The 26,583-nt window shown below is 43.6% G+C and overlaps 2 protein-coding genes across 2 annotated transcripts; both read left to right on the top strand.

Annotated features, from left to right (window-relative positions):
• Window positions 1–156: 156 nt before the first annotated feature.
• Window positions 157–7,258, top strand: TBCB (tubulin folding cofactor B). Its single transcript, XM_075608737.1, has 6 exons — window positions 157–445; window positions 2,117–2,260; window positions 2,764–2,860; window positions 4,083–4,274; window positions 4,807–4,879; window positions 5,067–7,258. The coding sequence occupies exons 1-6, from the start codon at window positions 329–331 to the stop codon at window positions 5,182–5,184; spliced, it is 741 nt and encodes a 246-aa protein (XP_075464852.1). The 5' UTR covers window positions 157–328; the 3' UTR covers window positions 5,185–7,258.
• Window positions 7,259–13,673: 6,415 nt separating this feature from the next.
• LOC142499411 (NTPase KAP family P-loop domain-containing protein 1-like) lies at window positions 13,674–21,950 on the top strand. The gene is made up of 5 exons (XM_075608738.1): window positions 13,674–13,853; window positions 15,149–15,216; window positions 15,691–15,822; window positions 17,265–19,051; window positions 20,905–21,950. The coding sequence occupies exons 2-5, from the start codon at window positions 15,204–15,206 to the stop codon at window positions 21,202–21,204; spliced, it is 2,232 nt and encodes a 743-aa protein (XP_075464853.1). The 5' UTR covers window positions 13,674–13,853; window positions 15,149–15,203; the 3' UTR covers window positions 21,205–21,950.
• The last annotated feature ends 4,633 nt before the right edge of the window (window positions 21,951–26,583 follow it).

Here is a 26,583-nt window from a genome sequence, read left to right on the forward strand (position 1 = left end):
GGCGCGGATTGGCACTCATCTCTGATTGGTTATCCTGCATTCTGGTATGCCAGCAGCCCACTGTGATTGGCTCTTCGGTAAGGAGATGGCTCTTAGGTCAGTCCCGCCTCTCTACCTTTCCTCCTCTCTAATTGGCTTTACTTTAGCCAATTTGCAGGCATCAGCCAGTGATTGTTTGTCCCGCCTTCAATTACCCTGCCCTAATGTCCAATTGGCTCCGGTCGCACACGTCCTCTCACTGATTGGCCGCTTCGTTCACCCTGTAGCTCGCCTTGTTCACGCTTGTAGCTGAGCTCTCATCAGCCCCGGGTTTGAGATCTGCCTCAAGATGAGCGGTGTTACCGTCAGCTCGGCGCCTACTGTCAACGTACGGATTAGCAGCAGCCTTAACTCCTTCACTGCCGACAAACGACTGAACCGCGGCATCACACTGGCCGAGCTTAAGGTGGGAACAAAAAAGATGGAGGTTCCGTGGCTATATGCAAGGGAGGGGCTTGTCCTGCAATGGGGGTAGAGTATTGGTTTCATGTGAGAGTCAGGTTACCGGGGGACGGGGACGAAAAAGGGGTAGAGAAAACGGGAGAGGGGCTTGGTTATACGGGGATGTTTTTTGGGAGTTGTCGGTGAAGGGGCCTAAATGTAACCCATCCCGAGTTTTAAAGCCGCAGTCCAATCTGTCATTTCCCCCCATTTAATATGCACATCCATCAATACAAGCCACACAAGTAATTGGCTAAATTGTTGATCGATCGGTGAATATTCGGCTTGGGGGTTCACTAAATGGCTGCAGAGGAGTATTGACTCGGTATCTGTGACTTTTGGTAAATGGTTGCTATAGAAATAAAAGACTTGTTACATTAAGTCATTCAGAGTTGCAGTTGAAAAAAAACAAGTATTTTCTCATAGTACAGAAGTAATTTCTTTAAAAAAAAAAGCACACGTGTAGGATATTGCTTGGTCTGCAGCTTGCGGAGAGCCAATAATTCTTCTTGGTCCTATAATGTATCTGGAGGAGTTATAGGAGGGGCTTGTTGGAAAAGACTTCTGGTGGTTACCAGGGGATTGGGCAGTAGCTTGTGGCTTGAAGGTAACATTTTCTGGTGTTCTACATGTAGCCCCCTTTCCCTATGACTAAGTGAACTACGTGTGCTGATATCGGTTTGCTCACAGGAGGCCTAAACCTCTTCCCTCTGGAGCCTGGGGTGAGTTTTCTCCTTTATGGTACAGCGCCTCCATAATGAGGGATCCCAGCGTGGGCGGGATAACCCTATACAGAAACCAATCACAAAAATAGTAATGCACTACCAGGTATAACTGTTTACTGACGCATACAATAACAATATAATTGTAACCCACAGTATGACCACAATAACATGGGTGAGAACCCCCAAAGTACTTGGTGTTCGGTGGCACCAATATCCCAGTGTTAGTCCCACCCAATGTCTGAGGTAGCGCTACCCTGATGAACCGTTGGTCCATTTTATACCTGCCTGGATGCTCCAGGTGCAGCTGGTGAAATAGAGGATCAGTCTGGTCCCACGCTTGTAGGTCCTCCAACAATCCCCTCTCCTTTTATGAGTCCCGATCTGCTGTGTGAGTTTCAGCTGGAGGGTCTCACACAATGTCTGAGGTGGCCTGGTCCCAGACCGCAGGGCACCGTGTCCCCGTCCAGCCACTACAACAGTAATAAGGGGAGGGTCCCTATCTGGGGCCTTCCGTACAATACTGTTTCTGATGTGCCTGTGGGGGAAGTCTGGCCTAGTCCAGGGGCTACTGGCACTGCTCTTGTACCAGGGGATATCCTGTGTCTCCCCTCCTCGAGGCCCTATTGGCTCAGACTGCCCATGTGTGAATCCCCTCCCCCCCCCTAAGGATCCTGGGACTTGTAGTCCTGCAGCACTATCTGCGGAGCCACCTAAGATGGCCGCCGCACAACCTGACTGCACATGCATACCTCTTTGTCTGCGCATGCGCAAGATCCAAAATGGCGGCCCTTGCACTCCCGGCCCGCTCCGGCGGCTCCTTTCACCCCTGCAACCTCCCACCCTGCAACGGAATTAACAGGGGAGCTCGGCTACATCAATAAGATAATGATTTCTTCACCAATCTATTGCAGTGTAAGCTGGAGCTGGTAGTAGGGACTCCGGCTTCATGTATGGATCTACAGCTCTACAATATGGAGAACACCTTCCTCCTCAATCTGGACAGAGATGACTCTCTGTTGGGGTCTTATCCTGTGGACGATGGCTGCAGGATCCATGTGGGTAACATTAACCCTCTAAATACCCCCATAACTCCTCATGATCCCATTTATTAAACCCCAAAACAAGTAAACATGTCTTCTGATCCCATGACTTCCTGACCCATAACTCTTCTGATCCTATATTTAACCTCTTGATCTTATTGAAACAAAAAACATAACTCCTTGTAATCATATGGAATTCGCCCTATGCTGTAGAAATTAATTGTTGGTCACAACCCTAGGAAACCTTATATATTTATCATTATTATTTAAATAGAATCCTATAACACGTTCTGTTTAATATCATTAATTTAGGATAATATATGGTTTAAAATTCCTGGCATTCATTTAATCCTAACTGGGCCAGTTCTGCTGTGGGGGGAGGTTGGAGGTGGAGGGGAGGGGGGGTTTATTAATGGCTAATACCAGCCCTATAACATTAAGATGCCGATCAGTCCTTTAACTCTTTATTAATAAGTTCCTTAACATCCTTTTGCCTATTAATGATTAATTACCTGCAGGTGATAGATAAGAGCGGAGCAAGGATTGGGGAGTACGAGGACCTCTCCAGGGTGGAGAAATATGAGATATCCCAGGAGTCCTATGAGAAAAGACCAGGTATATACCCTGACTAATCCCTCTGCCGGCTCTTTATTGGCATTACATAAAGTAGTCACAGGGCTGAAGATAGTCAAGTGACTCATCAGAGCTGCGCATTGTTTCTACTCTGCTGAGGCCCCAAAAGAAGCCCCAGCACTTGTAATACAAAGCCTAGTAATATTACATAAAGTAGTCTATGCTTCCGTGTGGGAATTGTGTTTGTTGCTGGTGACAGGCAAGTGACTGATCACAGCTGCGCATTATTTCTACCCCATATATTGACTCGCCCAAATGCAGTAACTGCACTCCTAACACAAAGTGTAGTAATGTCACAAAGTAGTACCTAATGTAAAAATAAGACTAAAGGCACTTCAGTGCATATTGAGAGCTCTCTCTCTCTATCTATAATATATATAAATATATATATATATATATATATATATATATATATATATATATATATATATATATATATATATATATATATATATATATATATATATATATATATATATATATATATATTCCAATGCACAGCCGGCACACCATATGCAAGTAAATAAGTTTTGGTGCTTATCCCATAAAGCAATAACAGACCATACGATACCGGTTGCAACACGACATCAAGGGACAGCACGCAGGTAAGTAAATCAAAAATGTTCTATATTTGATAGAAGACACAAAAACCGACGTTTCCGTCCCCCAGTGGGACCTTTCTCAAGGTGGTGCACCACCTTGAGAAAGGTCCCACTGGGGGACGGAAACGTCGGTTTTTGTGTCTTCTATCAAATATAGAACATTTTTGATTTACTTACCTGCGTGCTGTCCCTTGATGTCGTGTTGCAACCGGTATCGTATGGTCTATATATATATATATATATATCTCAAAGTAGTTCTGTGACTCCACATAGGTTTGTGAATCGATAGTGTAGCTGTGCATTAATATTTCTTATTGTAGAAAATGGTTCTGCATATTAACATTTCTATAACGTAAAATAGTTCTGAACTGCTCTGTATTGTTTTCATATCACAAGAAGTACCGTACTTCTGTGTGACTCATATCTATTGCTGAAAGTTGACCCATACAGCTGTGTATATTGATATCAATACACGTAGAACTATTTTCTGTAATAGATGTCTATATTACAGAAAGTAGTTCCTTGTAATTTTTGGTGCCTCTGTGGTGTTTGAATGTGCATTCACCCTCTGGCACCTACACCTTCCCCCTTTTTCCTCCCAGACTCTGTGCGCTCCTTCCTAAAGCGGAACAAGCTGGGGAAGTTCAACGAGGGGGAAGCAGCAGAGAAGGAGACGGAGCATGAGCGCAAGATGGAGGAGGAGAAGGCGGCAGCAGAATCTATCCTTCCAGGGTCGAGGTGTGAGGTGCAAGCAGCTGGACAGCCTTCCAAGCGGGGGACTGTCATGTACGTGGGTAAGTATTGCATGGCGGGTAGGTAGCACATTGTTATTCGTCTGGTTGTGATGACCTCAAACCTTTGTCAGTGGGGGGCATAGTGATAGACATGATGGAGCACTGATACCCTTTGACACTGACACAGCTGGAAAATCGCATTGTGTTCAATACACTGAACAGAATGAATGTAATTGTACATTATTGTAAATAATATCCATCTGTATATTATCAATCCAATTATAACTATAATTTCCACTTGCATTGACCTTTATTAGCAAGTAATTTAAGTAAAGCATTCAATACCCACTATTAATAAAGGAATTCGTTAATAATTGTAGTGAGATTAAACGCCATCATTCTAATTACTATTCATTTTATTACAATCACAATTTTAAAATGGTCAGTTAATTTGAAGTTAGGGGAATCAATGTACATAAGTAGTTGGCTAATTAATGATAATTACAAGAGAGGATAATAGTTATTATTTTAATATGGGTCTCTGGGCATTGATAAGGTCCCTATAGAAATTCTATGCCATGTCCTTTTTCAGGTCTAACTGACTTTAAAGTTGGTTATTGGGTCGGTGTGAAGTATGATGAACCTTTTGGAAAACATGATGGCAGGTAAGTGGTCTTTTCCTCTTTCCCCCTCCCCCCCTCACCCTCACCCCATCCCACAGGGTGATAGTGACAAAGGGGACCTGGGAATCTGTCCCTCTTTCTCCTGCAGGATGACACCGTTACTCACACAGAAGAGACCTGGGAGTTTGCCACTCCCAAGCATGGTGACCTTGTCCTCTCTTCCTTCCAGTGTCAACGGCAAACAATATTTCACATGCCTGCCTAAGTACGGCGCATTCGTCAAGCCTCAGTCCGTCACAGTTGGAGACTACCCAGAAGAAGATTTTGGTCTTGATGATGAGATGTGACCCCTCCCTCTACGCACCATTCATTTCCAACCGGTTGTGCCCCATCCTGCCATTTTCCCCTTCGGCATATTGATAGTGAAAACAAGTAAATCTGTGGGTTGTTAAATGTTTTTTTTTTTTTTTTTTTTTTTGCTCAAAGCTGCAGTCCCACTTGGCCCAAAAAATAAAACGACACAAGGGGACGCAGGTATGATGCAGAGGTGATTTTCATAGCTGCAGTAATCAGGCTGTACAACTGCCTGCTGGGAAATGAGATGTATAATATATATATATTTTTTTTTCTGGTGTGGTGTTAATGGGACTGCAGCTTTACATGCTGTTTTGAGGTGTATAGACTGAAAATGTTTTATATACAGGGGTAAAAGAAACACAAACACACATACACAGACACATAAGGAGATCAATGTTCAAGTCAGCGCTCTGATTAAGATCACTGCAATGAGCAAAACATTCATTACCTATCAAATTTCTAGCGCTATTAGCAAATCCTGTGAGTGCCTGTCTGCCTTTTATACTTCGGGATTGCAGATTGAACTGAAAAAAATCATCTTTTTATTTCTGGTTAAAAGCAAACTGTCACCTCTTCTAGCAGCCCAGCTCTCAAGACAAAGCCAGTACAAGGGGAGTAGTAAGAAAAACTGGTAAATGCATTGTTCAAATGTCTCCCAATTCCCCTTCCCCAGAAACCCACACATCCTTACTTATACTCCAGCTCTAGTGTGTGGGGGTGTGCATTTAAATGGATACACACTGTATATACCGTTTTTCCAGACTAATTTTCCTGATGACCAAATGTATGGTTTTTGTATAATGTATTCCTTGCTCTGTTGGTTAGCTGTGTTTTGTTAACTTGCTGGTTCCCTTGTTTGTTGGCAAACTCGTTGGCTGTTTAGACGGAGTTGTTAGCTGGGCTGTTTAGTGTTGAGTCCATCCCAGCGCTCCACAACTGTCTCGTAATTGTGTCCGCTGTGTGATGAGAGAATTAAAGTCCCCACCAGAGATATAAATACTCAAATGTTTTTGCCATCACATCCTCCTCTCCCCCACTACCCTCTCCCATTCTCTCTCTTTTTTTACAATAGGGTTATGTAATAGGATTTCATACAAAGCCCTATAGCAAAAAAAGTAATGCCTTTGATGCCTAAGGCTAATGTACTGCCAAGGAATGCAGTCAGGCACAGAGTGAGGAAGTATACAATATAAAACTCTACAAATAAAGCGACGCGTATCATCTCTGGGACCTATGTAGTAAACATTGCAAACTGCTTCTTTGGCATAAAAATTGGCTCATGGAAAGCTCATTTTACAGTGCACTTGCGCGCACAGAATAGGATTGCGAGGAATACAGATGTTATTGGTTTGTACTAAAAGGAATGTTTTTGAGCTCAGAGTGGGTAAACCCTGAAGTCTGTATAGTTAAGTTGCTATGCATCCAATTAAAAATGTGTTTTGACTCCACGGACGTTTCATTTATAGGTTAACAAAATGTATTTATTTTGGCTATTGTAAATTATTTTACACTAATTTATATTTACTAACTAGTTCTAGCCAGTTTTGTTTTAACTTCCAGTAAATTATATCAGATTTTCAACATAATGCTATGTGTCAAACTTCATTTCAAGTAATGGATTGTGCATGATATGAAAGCCGCCGCCCCCCCCTCACACACGACGCAAATTTTAGGATGCGTTGTACTACTTTTTAGCACTAGAATTTTGATGCACAAAAAAAAAAAAAAAAAATCTTGGTACCCCTATGTATGCAAATATTAAGCCATTAATAACCCAAGTGGCCATAGATGAGTAAGGTTTGCACCAGCCTGAGGTAGGTGATTAAACATTGGCTTTTTTTCCCCCTGTTTATGGTAGCCTGATATCACCAGATATGAGTTTAGTGAAATAGTATATGAATATTGTAATTATCCAATATTTCATCATTGCCATACATTTGCACATAGTACCATTTAAAGTACTCCTAATATATTGGCATGGAAAAAAGCCCTCATTGTTTCTTTAACACTTGCTATAAGGCTTTTGTGAAATACTGTATGATGAATAAACAAAATGATGTTAAATACTGGTTATACACTTTTTTTTTTATTGGTGGGTGGTGGGGGGGAGGAATCTAGGGGAGCGAAAAGACGACTGCACTCCGGGGGGAAACAAACAAAAACCTGCCTTTGAGGGCCAGCTGCTATGCCAGGTAGACTGGTAGGTTCAGAAGGGGTGTAAGTGCACAAAATATACATTAAATAACGGCACTGACAAGTGTTTTGAAAAATTTAAATTGTTAATTTATTCCAAAGACCACTAAGAATCCCGACTTCAGTCTCCAGAGGGGACCATATATTTAGTATGTAAATATGCAAGGGGCGGTCTATAATGTTTTGGTGCGGCCAACTTGCTGCAGGGGACAGCTAACCCCCGGAAGTTTCACCGCGACGGTAAATAACTAATATTAACCCCTTACCCTAAAAACCCTCAATACCTTACCGATGAAATGGCAGTGCCAAAACGTCCCATTCTGTGCCAGGGAATTGTACGAGAAAAAACACCACCATATGACATTCATATAAGCAGTGCTTGACAAATCACCCAAAAATCTACTCACCGAACCCAAAAAATCTCTCCACCTAGCCCCGTCTTTTTTTAAAAAGAAATTGAATACATTCCTAGAAATAACTAATAACATTCGTTTTTGACATTGCAGTTTATTGTATTACGTTTATTCTTTACTGCAATTAGGTGTGTGTGTGTGTGTGTGTGTCGGATGACCTCACTAATATGGGGAAAAAAAGCCAGATGTGAATGACTAGTTAAGGATGAAATCAGGAAACAGCCGCTCCTCATACAAACTAAGACTCACCAGCAAAGTAGCTAAAAAAAAAGGGGTTTATTTAACTACATAACGGATACTGGATCCACAGACAGAAAAAACAACCTCCTCCCATACGTTTCGAACAAAACTGTTCTTTCTCGAGTATTTTTTTATTCCTGTGAATGACTAGTTTCCTGAACCCCTTAACCAGTGTCAGAATGCCCCCGCTTCACAATTTTCTAAAGCAGCAATCCCGCCTGGGATCTTACTTGATCCGCAGTCCCTCCATGTCCAGGTACCCTCATTCCCGCAATGTTATATATTGGAGGGGAGGTGTTCCCTACCTGTATTCTGGGTTAGGAGGAATTCCAATGTCTCCTGTGTGAAGCTTGAGAGTCAGATCTGGAAGAAAGCAGTGTAGGTATAGAGCAGTTAAGAGATATATATATATATATATATATATATTAAATAAGATATTGAGAGTGTGTGTGTGTGTGTGTGTGTGTGTGTGTGTATGAGACAGGGTGGGTGATACTCTCCCACTTACACACTCCCATACTCTCCCACTTACACACTCTCCCACTTTACAATCACACACACAGACACCAGCCCCCCCCCTCTCCACTCTGCGAGAGAGAGCGCCCACCCTCTCAAATTTCTCTCTCTTCCTCTTATCAGCGGTGCCGATAGGAGATGAAATATAGCAGTGACAGGGCGGCTAATCTTATGGCTGAATCCGGCTCACTGCAGTGGTATGCTGCATCTCCCTCTCTTTCTCCCCCTCCCCTTCTTTCTCCCCTCCCCTTTCTCCCCCCACCCTTCTCTTTCTCCCCCCCCTTATTTCTCCCCCCCCCCCACCCCTCTCTTTCCTGCCATATGTGTGAGAGAATCCCGCCTGGGAGGGCTCCTGTCCGCCTCGCCCATGATACACAGAGGCAGCAGCAACCCGAGCAGCACTTCCTCCAGCCACAGCAACCACACAGCGCTGCTCCGCAGACACATCCACAAGCTCCAGGCCTCTCTCCGCGCCTCTGGTCACGGCATCGTTGCTAGGAGATCCTTTTAGCGTGGGAGGGCGTGCCTGTATGCGCCTGAGTTGCTGTGTCATCAGTTCCGTGCGTAGCGTCACTGCAGTGCCTCCAATGGAGGTCTGGTCTGCGGCTGGGTTATTCTTCCAGTGTCCGCATTGCTAGGTAACCAGCTTGATTGTGTCCCGGCATCCTGAAAAGGGCAGCGGCACTCGACTGGGTAAAATGCACTCGCCCCTGGCAATCGGGCGACTGCATTTGTCGAGCACTGCATATAAGCATAAAGACACATTTGACTCGCTTATCTAAATAGCACCTATCCTACTTTCACTAAAGTGAATAATGGGAAAGAGTGTAAAACAAAATATCAAACTACTATTCCCCAAAGTGATGTGAAACGAACAAGTGAATACAAGTAAGTGATCCCCAACATATATAAAACGAAAGAGGAATCCTTGCTAAAATGAGAAAAAGTTCACAAAAAACATGTTCAAAACTATATACGTTCAGTGTTCAAACAACGTCTGTAGTTATGTCTTGTTACCAACAGCACAAGTAAGAAAGTTAAAGATGTGGAATTCCTCCATATCCTTCAGAATTCCCATTGTTCATTCAGAACCCTCGGATATCTCCAACTCTTCAACATGCGAGGCTTGAAATCCCACCCTGTAATAAGGATATCAAAAGTAAAGGCGAATGTGTGCAATATATATATATATATATATATATATATATATTTTAAATATTAATATAAAAACATGCACTTGTCTTTTTTCTTTAGAGAATGCTGTAGCTTTATGTTTCATCTATCAGACAACCTCATCAAAGGTAGTTCAAAAAAACCAGAATAAAGCTATACTATGGAGCTGGTTGGTCCATGGGGAAATAGATATTCAAATACAGTAAGGAAAAGGTCCCAAAACAAGCAATTGGGTATACCAGAAAGTAGAAGACAATTTATTAGAAAAATAAAGACAGCTTAAAATCACAGGACCCCTAAAGACAGACTTCTGAGCTTTGAATATGATCTCACGCATGCCGGGGTCTGAAGAAAAGTCTAACAGAAGCACCTGTTCTCGCTTATGTCGACCCAGAAAAGCCCTACATTCTCCATGTAGACGCAAGTCTCAACGGCTTTGGTGCCGTCCTGCACCAGAAATACCCAGATGGACTCTGACCAGTAACCTACGTCAGCCATAGTCTGACTCCCAGCACGCTATCTTGTACCCAAGCTGGAATTCCTTGCTCTCAAATGGGCAATCGTGGATTAACTCCATGATTACCTCTATGGCGTCACTTTTGAAGAACGGCGGATAACAATCCGCTCACTTACATATTGACCACCATTAAGTTGGATGCTACCGGCCATTGATGGTTGGCGGCCTTATCAACTACAAATTTACCCTGAAATATAAACCGGGGCCACTGAATATTGGGAGCGTATTCCCTATCCCGAAGACCAGGCCTGAGCACCACTCCCGATGATGACCTCTGGGAGATCCCTGGACCAGGAATGCGAGCCATGTGCCATACCGCGGCGATCATAGAAGATAGAGTGGCCTTCTCAGAGTTAAGGGTTGCGGACTCCTTAGGGTGCCACTCCAAAGCAATCCCCGCTGCATATTGTGACCCTGAAGGGTCAATATCACTCATGATAAGATCTCTAGATGGAAATACATGGTAGAATACCAGATGCGGGACCCTGTGGCAGGCATTTTTCACCAGGCCGTCCAGAGGATCAAGCCTGAACTTCTGAAGCGTGCCCCCAGCGGCATGGTCGCTATACTTATGTGCGAAGCAGACAAATTTAAAATGGATAACTGCCTACTCTATCGGGTGGTACAGTATCACAACCACCCGGATAGAAGACAATTGATGCTGCCAAGGAACCTACAACATATGGTTCTGAAAGCCTTGCATGACGAGCATGGACATCTTGGCATGGAGAAGACCTTTGGGTTGGTTCGAGACCGATTCTTTTGGCCAAAGATGCATGAGTCGGTGGAAAGTCCAGCGCAAGACGCTTCCTACCCGAGCCGCACCAATGGCTCACTTGAAGAGCTCGGGCCCTATGGACTTGGTGTGCATAGATTTCCTGTGCATTGATCCTGATTCCCGAGGTGTCTGTAACGTGGTGGTCATCACGGATCATTACACGCGATATGCCTTCCCCACCAAAGACCAGAAGACCATCACGGTGGTGAAGATACTGTGGAAAAGGTACTTCGTACATTATGGCCTGTCCAATCGCCTTCATTCCAACCAAGGCCGGGATTTTGAGAGCAAGTTGATCCGGGGTAATGCTCTGCGGGAGCGATTCAACAGGACATTGCTGGATATGCTCGGCACATTGAAAGGCGCTCAAAAGTCTGAGTGGAGCCGACATGTGGAAACCTTGGTACACGCTGTGACAAAAGTACCTTTTTGCTATGTACGTTTCGTCCAGGGATCACCACTTTCACACAGTCTTCCAGGTAGGGGAGACAGAGCAGAGGTGAAAAATAAAGCTTTGGCCTGTTTATTTTTCCATTAAGATGTTAGAGCAGAAAGTATAAATATATAAAAACAAACAAAATCCTTGTTCCACCGAGCATTAACTACCCATTTGGTAAGCCCTATCTACCAGGTGGACGGTTTACCCGTTTACCAACCTAATACAGGCCTTTTGCAAGCAAAAAACACAGCTCCCTTAGCACAAGCTTCTTTGAAAATAAAATTGGTCTGTATTGCTCTGCACACCGGCAGATTTTAGCAGCTGCTCCTCTTCATTAGCAGTTGCAGCTGTGTGAGACCAGGGAGAGCTAAAAGTCCCAGTCTGGATTCTACCTGGCAAATCTCCAAAACGTGGAGTGGAGCACTGGCCCACCCTACTCTCCAAGTGCTCCGCCCAGGGACCCAAAACACACCCAATAGGAGTGTAACAATCCAAAATGATACACTGCATCTCCCTGGGGCTTAAATATAGCAGAAACCCTGCAATAATTGAGGGGCAACATATACACACTCCAAAACCATCCCCTTATATCTGTCACAATGCGTACAACTGTACTCGCCACGAGTCCACCGGATTTTCCCCGTACTTTCTCATGTTCGAGCGAGAAGCCAGGCTATCCATGGATGTGCGTCTGAGGATATCAACCGATGGGGTACCCAACCCGACGCATTTCAAATACGTGCAAAGGCTTCAGGAGAGACTGCCATATACACACACCGTAGCCACACATCTCTCAGGGGGTGGGGAAAGTGCGCTACATTTGTAATAAATTGAATTACACTATGGGCGTTCTCTGTGCTTTCCTCTCTCTTTGTATATATATATACACACACACAGTGGTCAACAAATCACCAAAAAATCTACTCGCCGAACAAAAAAATCTACTCGCCACCTAGTACAGTACCACACGTGTGCTGCTTGGGCCAATAGGAGCTTGCCACGATGTTAAATCCACTCGCCCGGGGCGTGCAAATGTATAGTTTTGTCGAACACTGTCATATATATATATATATACACACAAAAACTGAAGCTGGGTGCACACAAGAAAGGAACTATACTTATACAAATTGTAATAAATACTTATCAGAAATCCAGGTGCTGGCAGATAGACAGGAAACACCGGCCAGTCTGTGGGATATACAAAAAAGAATCCGCAGCACACTCAAAATGAAAAGTTGTCCAATCCACGATATACAGCAGGCAATCACAGAAACTCTAGCAGAGCTCTGCTAGAGTTTCTGTGATTGCCTGATGTATATCGTGGATTAAACAACTTTTCATTTTGAGTGTGCTGCGGATTCTATCTTTATATATATAATCAAAAAATAGATAGATGATACCGTTCTGTTTCTAACGAAATGCTTTTATTTGTGCGAGCTTTCGAGATACACTGATCTCTTCTTCCGGCGATGTAACATCGCCGGAAGAAGAGATCAGTGTATCTCGAAAGCTCGCACAAATAAAAGCATTTCGTTAGCCACAGAACGGTATCATCTATTTATTTTTTGATTATTGAAGCTCGGCTAACACGGTACTGATACCTCTACATATATATATATATTTGTATTCACGGCTTTAAAACATTGTTTATTACCTACACACTTGATAGTCGATTAGCGCAGACTACATACACCCTTTTGTTTTTATTTATATAGATAGATACATCTATATATATATATATATATATATATATATATATATATATATATATATATATATATAGATGTATCTATCTATATAAATAAAAACAAAAGGGTGTATGTAGTCTGCGCTAATCGACTATCAAGTGTGTAGGTAATAAACAATGTTTTAAAGCCGTGAATACAAATATATATATATATGTAGAGGTATCAGTACATCAGTATATGTATATATATATATATATATATATATATATATATATATATATATAGTGCAGAATAAACGAGTTCTTCAGTATTCGGTGATACTTTTTTTATTGGACTAACAATTTATGTCATAGGACAAGCTTTCGAGAGTTCTCCTCTCTTCTCCAGGTCAATATATATATATATATATATATATATATATATATACACACACACACACACACACACACACATGCAACACGTAATTCCCTTCTGAATACTGGGTCCTATATCCAAGCCCCTCCCCTTTTAACATTCACCCTTTACTCCCCCTAATCATACATTGTAAGAAACTGGTTAAAGTCCGTCCCTTTCACTGTTGACTTAACGCTGGTCTCAGTCACTTTTCGATTATACCATAAACCTATAGGCAAACAGGGTGAGGCAGATCCTATTTAATGTGGGACAGATAAGGGGGCTTAGTGTCAGTGCGCCGTATACCTGGTAAGTAAAATACCTGGAAAAAGTGTAGCGTATATATATATATATATATATATATATATATATATATATATAGACTTCTCTTTTTAGTCTGTATATCTGTCTATCTTCCTATATATGTATAACTAGCTGAGAGACCCGGCGTTGCCCGGGATGTAAATGCGTAATAGGTAGTATTATTTATAAATCGTGGAACAATAGATGACTATTTGTTGTAAAGGTTGGATAATAATGTTGAAAAGAAAGATGGAAGAAAATGTAATACGATGTTGTTTAAAAATGGTTTATTGTAAACACACCACAGTACAATGTATATTTTGGTGACATAACAGATGTAAAAATGTGAGGCGTGTGTCCTGCTAGGGTGGTGGTGCGTGTGTTGTGAGTGCTGTCTGTATATGAAGGGCAGTGTGTGTGTGTGTGATTACATATGACAATATTTTATATATATATATATATATATATATATATATATATATATATATTTTTTTTATATATATATATCAGTAGCATGTATATATATGTACTGTTGCTATAAATAGGTATATATATATATACATACAATAGATAGATACTGTAGATCGATATATGTATATATACATATGTGTGTGTTTTTAATATACAGAGCATTGTATACCAGTATCTGTGTATATACAGAGCTGAGTGTATATGAGACTGCCTCATATATATGTATATATATATATATATACATACCGGTATATATATAAATAAAACGGAAATAGCCATGGTAGTCCAGTTGCAATAGTGCAGAATAAATGAGTTCTTCAGTATTAGGTGATACTTTTTTATTTTTGGACGAACAATTTATGTCATACAGTAGGACAAGCTTTCGAGAGTTTTCCTCTCTTCCTCAGGTCAAGCAATACTGATATACAAAGGTTTCTGTGTCTTAGACAGGAATTGAAAAAAAAAGAAGAAGAATATAGAACAGAGAGGCACTATATATATATATATATATATATATATATATATATATATATATATATATATATATATATATATATATATATAACATATATATATAACATATATATATAACATATGAATAGACGATACCGTTCTGTGGCTAACAAAATGGTTTTATTTGTGCAAGCTTTCGAGATACACTGATCTCTTCTTCCGGCGGTGTTACAATGGATAAAGCAAGAGAGGTTTTAACTTAAAAACAAAAAGCTTGCTTGAGTAGAAGTGAATGTGACAGAAGCTCTGGTCCTGATGTCACCATAAAGTGACAGTAAGTTGGGATGACCAGCTCTTGTAACATGTCATCTCCACAGGTTCAGCTGACACATTGGTGGTGACCTCTCATGTCACTATTCATCTCATGGTGACATGGTGTGCCCAGGTAAGGTCTCCTTTTGCCCCACCCATTCTCACCTCCTCTTCTCTCTCTGTGCCTCTCCCCCTCTCTGTATATATATAAGGCATTAATCTCATGTTTTTCTATATTTAACACACAATGGGAACCAATGTAGAGACTGTTCATTAATCAATAAATGGGGAATGCACAAAACCTTTGTTTGTACCCATCTGTCTGTCTATACACATGTTTATCTCTCTGTCTATGTATATTTGTCTGTCTATCTATTTACCTACTTGTGTATCTATCTGTCTGTCAGTCCACTTCTGTAACTCTCTGTTCTGTCTGTATCTGTCTCCCTGTCTCTCTCTAGTATGTCTATCCATCATCTCTGTGTCTATCTCTTTCGCACCATCTCCCTTTCCATCTCCCTCACCATTAACTTTCCCTACTCCGCCTCTCTCCCAACCCCTTCGTCCTCCGTCCTGACACATGTTCTGACTTCTCTCCCTACTAAAGGTTTTCAGACCAACGATGATGTATACTGCTTTTCTCTGGCCAAAGCTCTGTACTACGTTCTCACTCCTGTGACAGTTGGGTTCTATGCCCCGTGGGGCCGTTGTAAAGACATCCTCCTTAACAAGGTTGAGAGTGAGTAATTCATGGACCCTATTATTGCATTAGGACAAGTGTCTAATGCGCCACACTTATTCAAAGGGCATTGTGATTGGCCGAGACGGTATATATACTCTATATCTTATCGCTCTCACTGTATCTTTCTTCTTTCTCCCCGTTTTCCTCATCCTCCTTTCTTCATTGCTAGCTCTGCTCCATCCTTTCCGCTTGTCTGTCATCTGCTCCTCTCCCTCCTTTTCTCCTCTTTCTTCTTTCTCTCCCACTCACTTGATCTATCTCCTTTCTTCTTTTCCTCTCATCTGGTGTCGGCCCCCCTTTTTCCCTTCCCTCCCTTACCTGATAACTCTTCTCTTCCTCATTTTCTCCTCACATTCTCTTTTCCCATCTCTCTCCCTCTTACTCTCCTATCTCCCTATCTGTCGCCTGCTCTCTGCCTCCTCCGCCCACTCTCCCTCTCACTTTGCCCCCTTCCTCCACTCTCTCTCTCTTTCTCTCTTCCCTTCTTCCACTCTCTCCCATTTGCCTTTTTTTACACTACCCACTTCTTTCCTCATTACTTTCGTGTCCTTCTCCATCCCTCTACCCCATTCCACCCTCTCTGTTTCTCTCTCTCTTCCACTGTCATTTTCTTTCTCCTCCCCCCTTTCAGTATCCCCCATTCTTTCCTCCCTCTCCATTCTGAATGGTTCAGAAAAATACATATCAGACAGTAAGATTTCTTTCCACTTCTATCACTCACCCTCCATTTCTCCCCACTCTCATTATCTTCTTCACCCCCCTCTCTCTCGATCTCCATTTATCCCCACTCTCATTAACTTCTTCATCCCCTTTCCTCTCCCTCCCTATTTTATTCTCCCCCTCCTTGCATTCTATCTCTCCCTCTCTTCACTCTTCTGCCTGATTCCTTTGACAGGTCCTGTTCTAGGGGAAGAATAGGGATGGTTTTTGCTTTAAAATCACATATTTGATGCGTATCATAGCATCTTTTTTATGAAAGAAGTTAAAAGTTCTAGTAGCCGTAATGGTGCTGGAAAACAGCAGATTTGTTGTAGGTTGTGATACCTTTGAGCGGACCAGCTTTAGCGAAGAGGAGGAAGAGAGATAGAAGAAAGATAAAGAAGGAGAGATCAGGAGACATAGAGAAGAGGAAAAAGGGAGAGGCGAGAGAGAAGGAAAATGTAGGGACAGAAGATATAGCAGATGAGAGAAGGCTGAAGAGAGAGAAATGAATAAAATAAATAAGGGAGAGTAGATTACCAAGCACACAATGGAAAGATAAGATATTCAGAGGCTGAGAGCTGTCACTGTATTGCAACTTTAGTAGCATCAATAAAGTGTGAAGTTGAGTCTTGATGTCACTGGATGCATCGTCTCCGATGCTGACCCCACGTTCGAGACATTTATTGTTATTATGGCTTGAACATTAATCATTTTCCATTCCCTTTGTCTTATGGCAGCGTACTTGTGCGCAGAAACATGGAAGAAGGAGCAGGAGGAATTCCAGAAGACGGGGCAAAGAACGAGAAGAAGCTCTGGAAAGGACCTCCTTACCCTCCTCTTCCTTATGGTTTTCCACCACCCTGTCATCACAGAGAAGCATAAAGAGAGGAAAAACATCCGTTATATCTTTATACGATTCAGCGCATGGGAATATACTGGGAGTGACCAGCTTTGGGCTGGACTGGTCACTACTCTTTGTGATGGTATCGAGAGCTACTTCGGGCTGATGCCCATGAGCGTCTACCGAGTGGTGGGCAGGAAAACCAAAATTATAGAATATCCTCTCAAACAGGAATGGGTCAGTAAGAAGTTCTTATGCATCCCCTTGTGGCTTGCTACCATAGCAGTAATTTTGGTGGGAATCGGTGTTGGTGCCTTGATTTTTATCTTTGGTTTCCCGATTGGTGATGTCTCTGGAGATATGTTGGTGGCCGTGGAAGGCATGGGAGCGGCGGTAGTCGGTATCTCCGCAGCCGGAATAATCAGAGTAGTCATCTTGGTGCTTAGGAACACAATTATCACCCAGAAGGGAAAGGTGGAGCAGAAGATGAACAGGATGGACATGAGCTCACAACTTGGCTTCATGAGCGATATCAAGAAGGAGGTCAAGATCATCACCCGTTACGTCCAACTCATGGAGGTCTTTCAACGGCAGAAGATACGAGTGGTGTTGGAGATCACCAACTTGGACAAGTGCATGCCAGATAAGGTGGTGGGTGTCTTGAATGCCATGAACATCCTTCTCTCCGACCCCAAAGCTCCATTCATTTCAATCCTGGCCGTGGATCCCAGCATCATTGTGGACTGTGTGGAGAGCTCCCGGCTCCTGAAGGGCATGGCTAATAATGGATACCAATTCCTAAACAGGATCATCACCCTGCCCTTCTCCATGCCCAAAATGGACTGTGACACCAAGCTCTTCTTGCTGAGACACATTATCGAGGGCAAAGAGGAGCTGGCCGGAGATATGGAGGAAGGAGACATGACATTAAATCATGAGAAGTTGCCCAATGACAGAGACTCCACCCTGGTTCGATACCGTGCTTCCAGCTGCAACGAATATGGTGACAGTGACATTCCTCTGATGGTCTCAAGTCCTGAGTGGCCAGGTCGACCCAACAACTTGCGATTCGAAAAAGGTCCCAGGACCAAAGCCTTAATCGAGGAAGCCTTCAGCTACCTCTTTGATGACAGCATGAAGGAATACATCACTGACAACGTTGTCCACCTCAGAAGGGTGGTGAATACCATTGCCATCACCATCAGGTTGATGATCAGAAAGGTGCCAAGGGACCAGATAAGCCCTCAGAATGTGACAAAGTGGGTTCTCCTTGCCACCCAATGGCCCTGCCGCCTCAGCTGGGTCCTGCAGTGTATTGAAGATGAGCAGCAGAGAAGGTGTCTGGAGGAATGGGACTCTGAAAGCAGAGGATCACCCTATGCCAAAGCCTTGCTATGGGATATCTTTGAGAAGTCTTTGGAGGAGCTGGATGCCATCAAGACAAACCTCAAGCGCCTTCTGGAGCTAGATGGGGACCCCGAGCTGTTTCACAAGCTGCTACGCAACAGCTTTACAGTGAGCGACGCCAACTCCTTTCTGCCATTCACTGTAAACCTAGACTATTCCTTGAAGAGGCAGATGGAGCTTCTACGGGGTAGTAATAACCTATGGGAAGCCAAGAAGACAAACAGATTGACCATGCTCTCACTGCTAAACATGAGTGTGGCGGAGGTGTGCAAAGAGGTACACATGTCCCATTTCTTGTTACTGTTTTTGCCCCTTGCCTCTCTATCAGGCTGTTCCTACCACTCACCTGATTGAGAAGATTTTCTCGTCTTTCTGAATTTTTTCCCCTCAAGATTTAGTGTCATATTATTTAAGGACATCTCTCTTTCCCTGGGAGATGCTTCCTTAATGCACCTTATTCATAACCCTGGGGTATTTGAAAGTACCTATGATACCTCCTCTCATTAAGATTATGTCTGTTCAAGTCTCTGTCTTCTACACCCCGAATTCACTGTCTTGTTATACCTATATCTTTGCACCCCAACATCCTGCTGCCTTGTTATAGCCTGCTCGATACACCCCAACACCCTGCTGCCCTCCTCACTGCTGTTATACCCCTCTCTATACACCCCAACACCTGCTGTCCTCCCTACTGCCGTAATTGCCCTTCCTATACACCCAACATTCTGCTGCCCTCCTCACTGTCTTCTTTTACCCCTCTTTATATACCACAATACTTTGCTGCCCTCACTACCTTTTTATACCCTACCTACATACCCCAACATCCTTCTGCCTCCTCACTGTTATGCCCCTCCTTTTCTACCCCAACATCCATCTGCCACCTCACTGCCTCGTTGTTGTACCACTCCCTATACACCCCAACAGCCTTCTGCCTCCTCTCTGCCAGTTATGACCCTCCTTTTCTACCCCAACATCATCTACCCCCTCACTGCCTCGTTGATATACCACTCCCTATACACCTCAACATCCAACTGCCGTTATACCCCTACCTGTACCCCCCAACATCTTGCTGCCCTCAGCCTTCCCTATGCACACCAAAATCCTGTTGCTCTCCTCACTCCCATGTTATACTCCTCCCTATACACCCCACCTCCTGCTACCTTCCTTACTGCCCTGTTATACATCTCCCTATACACCACAACATTCTGTTGCCCTTCTCTCTATGGAGTGTATAAAAGGGGAATGCCAAGTGCTTTTCATATCATTTCTATTTCAGTATACTGTATGCAAGACCTATGCTTCCAGTACAAATTAAGTATGTCTCCTTAATATTATGCTTTGGATTTGAATTCAGCTCAGCGTAAGGCCATTGGAAGCACATACATTATTATTGTTTTATTTAGAAAGGCCCACAACCTGCAGTAGAGTACCCAGAATTCTTCTGCTAGAACCACAGAATTTGACAGCAGATAAAAATCACTGGGCCCAGCCATTCTGCCCCTTTTCCTATCTGGTAAAACCTCAGACCATAAGATCCTTATATATTTTTCCCCATCTATTGTAAGAAGTTTTGAATGCTCTTCATATATTAGATTCTACCACCACGGTGTGGAGGCGTTTTCCCAAATCTACCACCCCTTGTGTGAAGGATTTCATCACATTTGCCCCAAGTCTCCAGTTTCAGAGCATAACCTCTTTTTCTAGCATTTCTCTGTCTCTGAAATAAGTTTCCCTCCTGTACGTTGCTGAAACCCTTAATAGTGTGACCCTTTCCATATCCACTCTCTCCCTTCCAAACTGTACATGTTCAGATCGATTAGTCTTTCCTGACAAGTCGTATGAAGTAGGCTATAAACACAATTTTTGGAACCCCTTCTTTGTACAATTTCCAATTTGTTGATGTAATTTGGAAATTAGGTTAGGTCGTTGAAGTCCAGTAATATCACAAAGTGGCAGTCCTTTTAATTTTGGTTTAGGCTTATTTGTTAGGAATCATAGCACACCGTTTGAAAATCAGTGTACAGTATGGAGAAGACAGACCTTGGAAGATGTTGAATTATGAAACAATTACATAATTGCAGAGTCTGGCTACATGGTGACATTTTCAACCAACTTCTTTTTTCTTCTAGATGAGCAAACTTGGTTTCAAAGAGGAGAACCTCCAAGGCTATCGGGAGAAATTGTGGGAGCACAATCTGAATGGCAGAACCCTAGTTTACAGCGATAACAATGAGATTAAAGAGGCCCTGGGTATGGGTCTAGGAGACTGGACACTCTTCAGTGTTTACTTTTTAGGGGTTCTTCCACCACATCCTGCTGCCCCAGTGTTTGGCAGGCAAGATGCCCTCAACGTCAGTGCTGGGTCCAGAGAGAATATCCTACAACAGAGCAAGCTGTCTCTGAACATCTCCAAAGAGAATCTCCAGTAGGGTCGGCTTCCCTAGGTGGCTGTGTCTTGGCGATATAAACCGCAGTGGTGCCTCTGTTGAATCGACTTAATCATCCCTTGCAGTTTCCTGTAAGGTTGTGATGACATCAAAGGAAGTTGAAGCTGATTTTCATGATGCAGTCTTCAATAAGACAGCTATTTCACCACTCATACACAGCTCACCATTGTGATATCATTGATACATAGTATTATTCTCGTACTGTTATTCTCGTACTTTCTAAATAGTACTTCTTTGCCATGAAATATCAGATCAATCACTACTTCCTGTGCATCAGTGATGACATAATTGCTGCCAATTCAGGTCCATCATTGATGTCATCACAGCCCATTTCCTCTACAATGCTCCCCGACCTCTCACACTTCCCTCACTATACTGTATGTTATTGATATCACAGAACAAAACAACTCACTCCATCACTCAGCCACTTCAATGTCAAACAGGCTGCTCAATTTCTGAGTAAGGTCGTCATGATCTGGAGTAAGTAGAGAAAGGGAAGGGTAGAATGAACATAAACACGAAGAACAACAGAATGTGTTCCACGTGAAATTACTCAATCGGAAATATTGTAGGAAGACATACAAAGTCCGAAAATATGAGACGTCAAAACACACAAAATAACTTGTGCAATATTTCTGTACACAAAAATAATATAACCTTTGCACAAATGTCTTGTGTCCTTCAGTCAATTAAATTGGTGATAGTCAATTAAAGGTATTAAGAAATTTCCCTTGATAAGTGTGACCCTATGTGCAGTAGTCGCCAATCATTCAGGGTAACGCTTCCTCTGCAGGGAGTGGGTAGTTAATACAGATTTGGCCGAACATGGGCTACCACTCTGCAGTTCCATGTGCTCAGGGGGAATGGTGGTTAGACACACACTGAGACCTTCTGCAGTCACATGTGCTATGAGTAGCATGGTGGGGGAAAAGTACCAAAGTTGTGATCTTTGCAGCTACCTGTGCAGGGAGTTGGATGGAAAAGGGGGACGAAGGAAAAAAGAGACAGACTAATATTCTCTGTGCAGTTCCCTGTACTGGGAGTGAATGGCAGTTAGACAGACTGAAACCTTCTGCAGTAACCTGCACTGAAAGTGGGAGGGGGAGCAGTACAAAGGACAGACTATCACCCAGTAGCTCCTTGCGGGGGGAGTGGGAAGAAATAGTTTTCTGTGCTTGGATTGGTGGGGAATGGAGCAACATCATAGACACAATCAGATGCTTTATTAGGGCTTGAATATAGTAGGCTCGCGACGGACTGCATGGCGTCGCGCGTGCCTGCGGCAGAGGCGATCCCTGGCCTGTGGGATTTAAAGGTGGAGACGCGACGGGAAGGCGTGCCAATGACATCACGTGAGCGGTTTACCCTCATTGGCTGAACCGCTCACGTGACCCGGAAAAATCAGCCGCTCCGTCACTCTTGTGCACACACACACACGCTCTATGGCCTTTTGTTTGCGGCGCACGCGATGACGCGTTGACTATGGACGCAGCCTAAGGCTACGCTTATAGTGCCGGCTACGAATGACGTCACCTGTCTTCGTAGCCCTTGTGAAAGTTGTAATTTGAGATTTGAAGACGTCTCATGCTTCAAAGGGAGGGACGTCAGGCAAGGGGGGAAGGCAGAGGGGCGGAGACAAGAGCAAGGGGGAAGGCAGAGCGGCGGAGACAAGAGCAAGGGGGAAGGCAGAGCGGCGGAGACAAGAGCAAGGGGGAAGGCAGAGCGGCGGAGACAAGAGCAAGGGGGAAGCAGAGGGGCGGAGACAAGAGCAAGGGGGAAGGCAGAGCGGCGGAGACAAGAGCAAGGGGGAAGCAGAGGGGCGGAGACAAGAGCAAGGGGGAAGGCAGAGGGGCGGAGACAAGAGCAAGGGGGAAGGCAGAGCGGCGGAGACAAGAGCAAGGGGGAAGGCAGAGCGGCGGAGACAAGAGCAAGGGGGAAGCAGAGGGGCGGAGACAAGAGCAAGGGGGAAGCCTGAAACGGAGAGGAGTTGTAATTTCTGTTTGTATGCTGAATTTACTTTACTTTTACTTTAAATTATGGGAGACTTTACTATTTTAAAGTTGTTAATATAGTGTGTTTCACTTGACAGACACACAAACACACAAACACACACACTTCCCCCTCCACACACACACACACACACACACACACTTCACACACACACACACACACACACACGTCCCCCCTCTCTTTGCATCAGAAGCTATCTGATTGGTTTATAGCCTGTCACATGGTGAGACCGTCGCTGTAAAAATCTAATTCTACTGACTACAGAGATATAGGTTGCTCCGTTGCGCCTTCGGCACTATAAGCGCAGCCTAATACAGCACGCTGTGCTACAAGTGGGATGGGGAAAAGAGGGATAATGTGAACACAGACTCATGTTCTCTCTATAGATTCCTGTGCAAGAAGTAGGAGGGATCAAAAATAGCACAACCTAACACAGGGGTGCGCAAACTTTCTGCCCTGCGCCCCCTGCCTGCTCAGCCCTAGTGCTCGCGCCCCCCCCCCCCCCCTTACCTAGGAACCGGCATCAAATTATGCCTCTTGGTCATGACCCCCGTGGCTTCCTTTGATGCTGCGTTGCTTGCCATGGCGACATGTCGCCCGAAGCCAAGGTAAATCAGTTACAGAGGCCTCGCTCGCTCCCCGGCATTTCATTTAAATGGTTTGGAGAAGAGCGTGGAGCCTCTGTAATCTCTCTCCCCCCCCCCCCCCCTGGCTGCACACCCCTGACCTAATACACGCTCTCTGTAGCTCCATGTGCAGGGAAGAGGAAAGGAATGTGTTCTGGATAAAGATGAAAGACCAAATAAAACTTTCTAAATATATTTTTACAGTTCTTAAACCAATAGTTCAGGTATTTGATGTTTCTATAATCTATCCAGAATTGAAATGAGTGTATATCTGAATAGAACTATTCCCAGGTACCTTTCTATCACTGCCCAATTTCCCAGGGAGTTTGTTAATTTGTCACATATCCTGTTTCCTCAAGAGAAGCACGAAATGGTCAAACAGAAAAAAGACAGTGTCATAATGGAGGGGGGTAGGAGGACAGGGCTAGAGAGAGGTAAGTCCCAATGAGAAAAAGGGGGAGGTGGGGGGGGCGCCGAGCACACGCATTTGAAGTGAAACTTCTTTGTCTTTTGTAAGTGTTTTGTCACAGAAATTGTATTTGTGATGGTAATGTTTTTAATTAAAAATCAAAACACAATTTCAGTGACAAAACGCAAAGAAGTTTCATTTAGACCGTGCGTGCTCGGCTCACACCCATTTTAGCTATTTGGACTTCTATATTTATACTAACTGAATTCCTCGTGTCTGTGTGTGTCTCTGTGTGCATGACAGGGTGGGTGACTGACTGGCTGACCAGGTGGGTGTGTGCTTAGTGCTGAGAAGGGAGGAGGCCCACCTATGCAGCAGAGAGTTCGGTGTGAGACAGGCATAGGAAGGGGTCCAGGCGGCTGATCATGTTGCGGCCTACTTCTGGGATCTTGCGCCCGGGCGGGTCTGTGCGGTAACGCGCGATGCGCCGGAGGCCCGAGCATCCTTCGGCGCATGCACGTCTGAGGCCTGCGCACGTGCGATGTGCCGGAGGCCCGAGGATGGTTCTGCGCATGCACGCTGGATGCTTCTGTGCATGAGTGATGTGCCGGAGGGCCGAGAATCCTTCTGCGCTCGCGCCCGTTTCTGCGTCATGACGTCACTTCCGTCATGCGTTTTTGTGACAATGAAGGAAATGTTCCCCATCAAAACCCTGTAGGTGCTGGAAAAGAAGTTTCACTTCCATACAAGGTACAATCACAGTGAAGAGGCATATACAGAAGAAACATGGAACAATGACAGTCGGGGTGAGAAGTGGTAGAGGGAACAGTGATAGAATCAGGAAAGGAACATTCAGAAGGAGCAGAGACGTTAATAATAGGAGAAAATCACAATGAGGAGGGACGGGGACAGTGAAAGGGAGAGGCTGGGGCAGGGAGTGTAAAAGCAGCATAATGGACAGAGACAAAGCTGTGGAGGCTCCTCTCGATTTATGCTATAATTTTCTAGTAATAAATTAATTAGCAACACTCCAAAATATTAGGCAACGCTATGATGTTAAACAAGTTTCAGTGCCCTGGAATTGGTACACAAGCTTTAAACTGGGTTCCCTTCTAAATCTCGAAGATCACAACTCAAATCACTTGGATGTTACTTGTTGGGTCCCCCGAGGCCCTGTTCAGGTGCCCTTACTCTTTTCTTACTTTATAAGTGACCTACCCATAGTTTGTAAGAGCGCCTCAAAGCACATGCATGTTGATGCATCTCTTTCAGGCAGCTCCAGCCTCTCTGATCACAAATATGTACTGCAAACTGTTTTTCTGATTTTTTTTTAAAAGATCCAAAAGTGAATCACACAAATCAAACATTTTTTACACACTGACAAAGCAGTAACTATAGTACTTGGGACTGCGGCTACATTTCTAAATCTTCCAACGACAGAGCTATTGATTACAGCCAACTCACACTAATTTTGACTCAGCCAACACTAATCTAGCTTCAGTTGCTAGCATTACATTGGTTTGCATATTGACATGCTGACATCCAAAATCTATTCCAAATGTGGTGCACTTTAGAGAAATAAATCCTGCCTAAGCCCTTAGTGCGAAAAGTGCCTTGGAGTGCAGATGTTAAGGCCAATTACGGACTATGGGGACGCAGAGTATGGTACAACACCCCACCGCTGCATACTTGACATTCTTTACATCGCAATTTGCCTGTGACAAAGCGCACAAGTCTAAAGAGAATAAGCAGTGGAAGGGTTAAATGAGTTACCAGTGACTGGGAACAAGGTATATATAGGTACTGCTTGCAATGCAGAGACTACAAGCAGCCAGCTACTAATGGTCAATTGATTGCCAACAGAAAGAAAGGATTTAGCGGGGATCAGTACTCTCGGATTCCTACCTGCAAGGAGACAGGCTGCCGAGTCCCCAGAGCGGCTAAGCTAAATAGCAGCAGGGAATGCCACCGTGCCCTTATGTTTATACTTTGTTTTAGTTTAGCACACATTTGCTGTTTGTTTGCTTTGTTAAAACACCTAAAAAGTGTACCCCAGCGTGGTTTTCTCCCAATCATGTGAATAAATAATACTCTTATTGAGAAGCTAGTGCGCTGTTCGACTTCCTGCCCAGTTCCTAAAAGGTCACGCTGTTGCCATTATGTCTCATTATGAAACTACAACACCCATCGCAATATGTTAATAGGATTAAGTTTGCTATACTTTGTACACAGCACTTATCACCTTAGATCTGCTACTAGAAACCTATGTATGGTTCCAATGTTCAATAAAATAATCGAGTCACTCTTCCTTCTTTT

This window comes from Ascaphus truei, chromosome 7 (genome assembly GCF_040206685.1).
Source record: "Ascaphus truei isolate aAscTru1 chromosome 7, aAscTru1.hap1, whole genome shotgun sequence".
In the NCBI taxonomy this organism is placed as follows: Eukaryota; Metazoa; Chordata; class Amphibia; order Anura; family Ascaphidae; genus Ascaphus; species Ascaphus truei.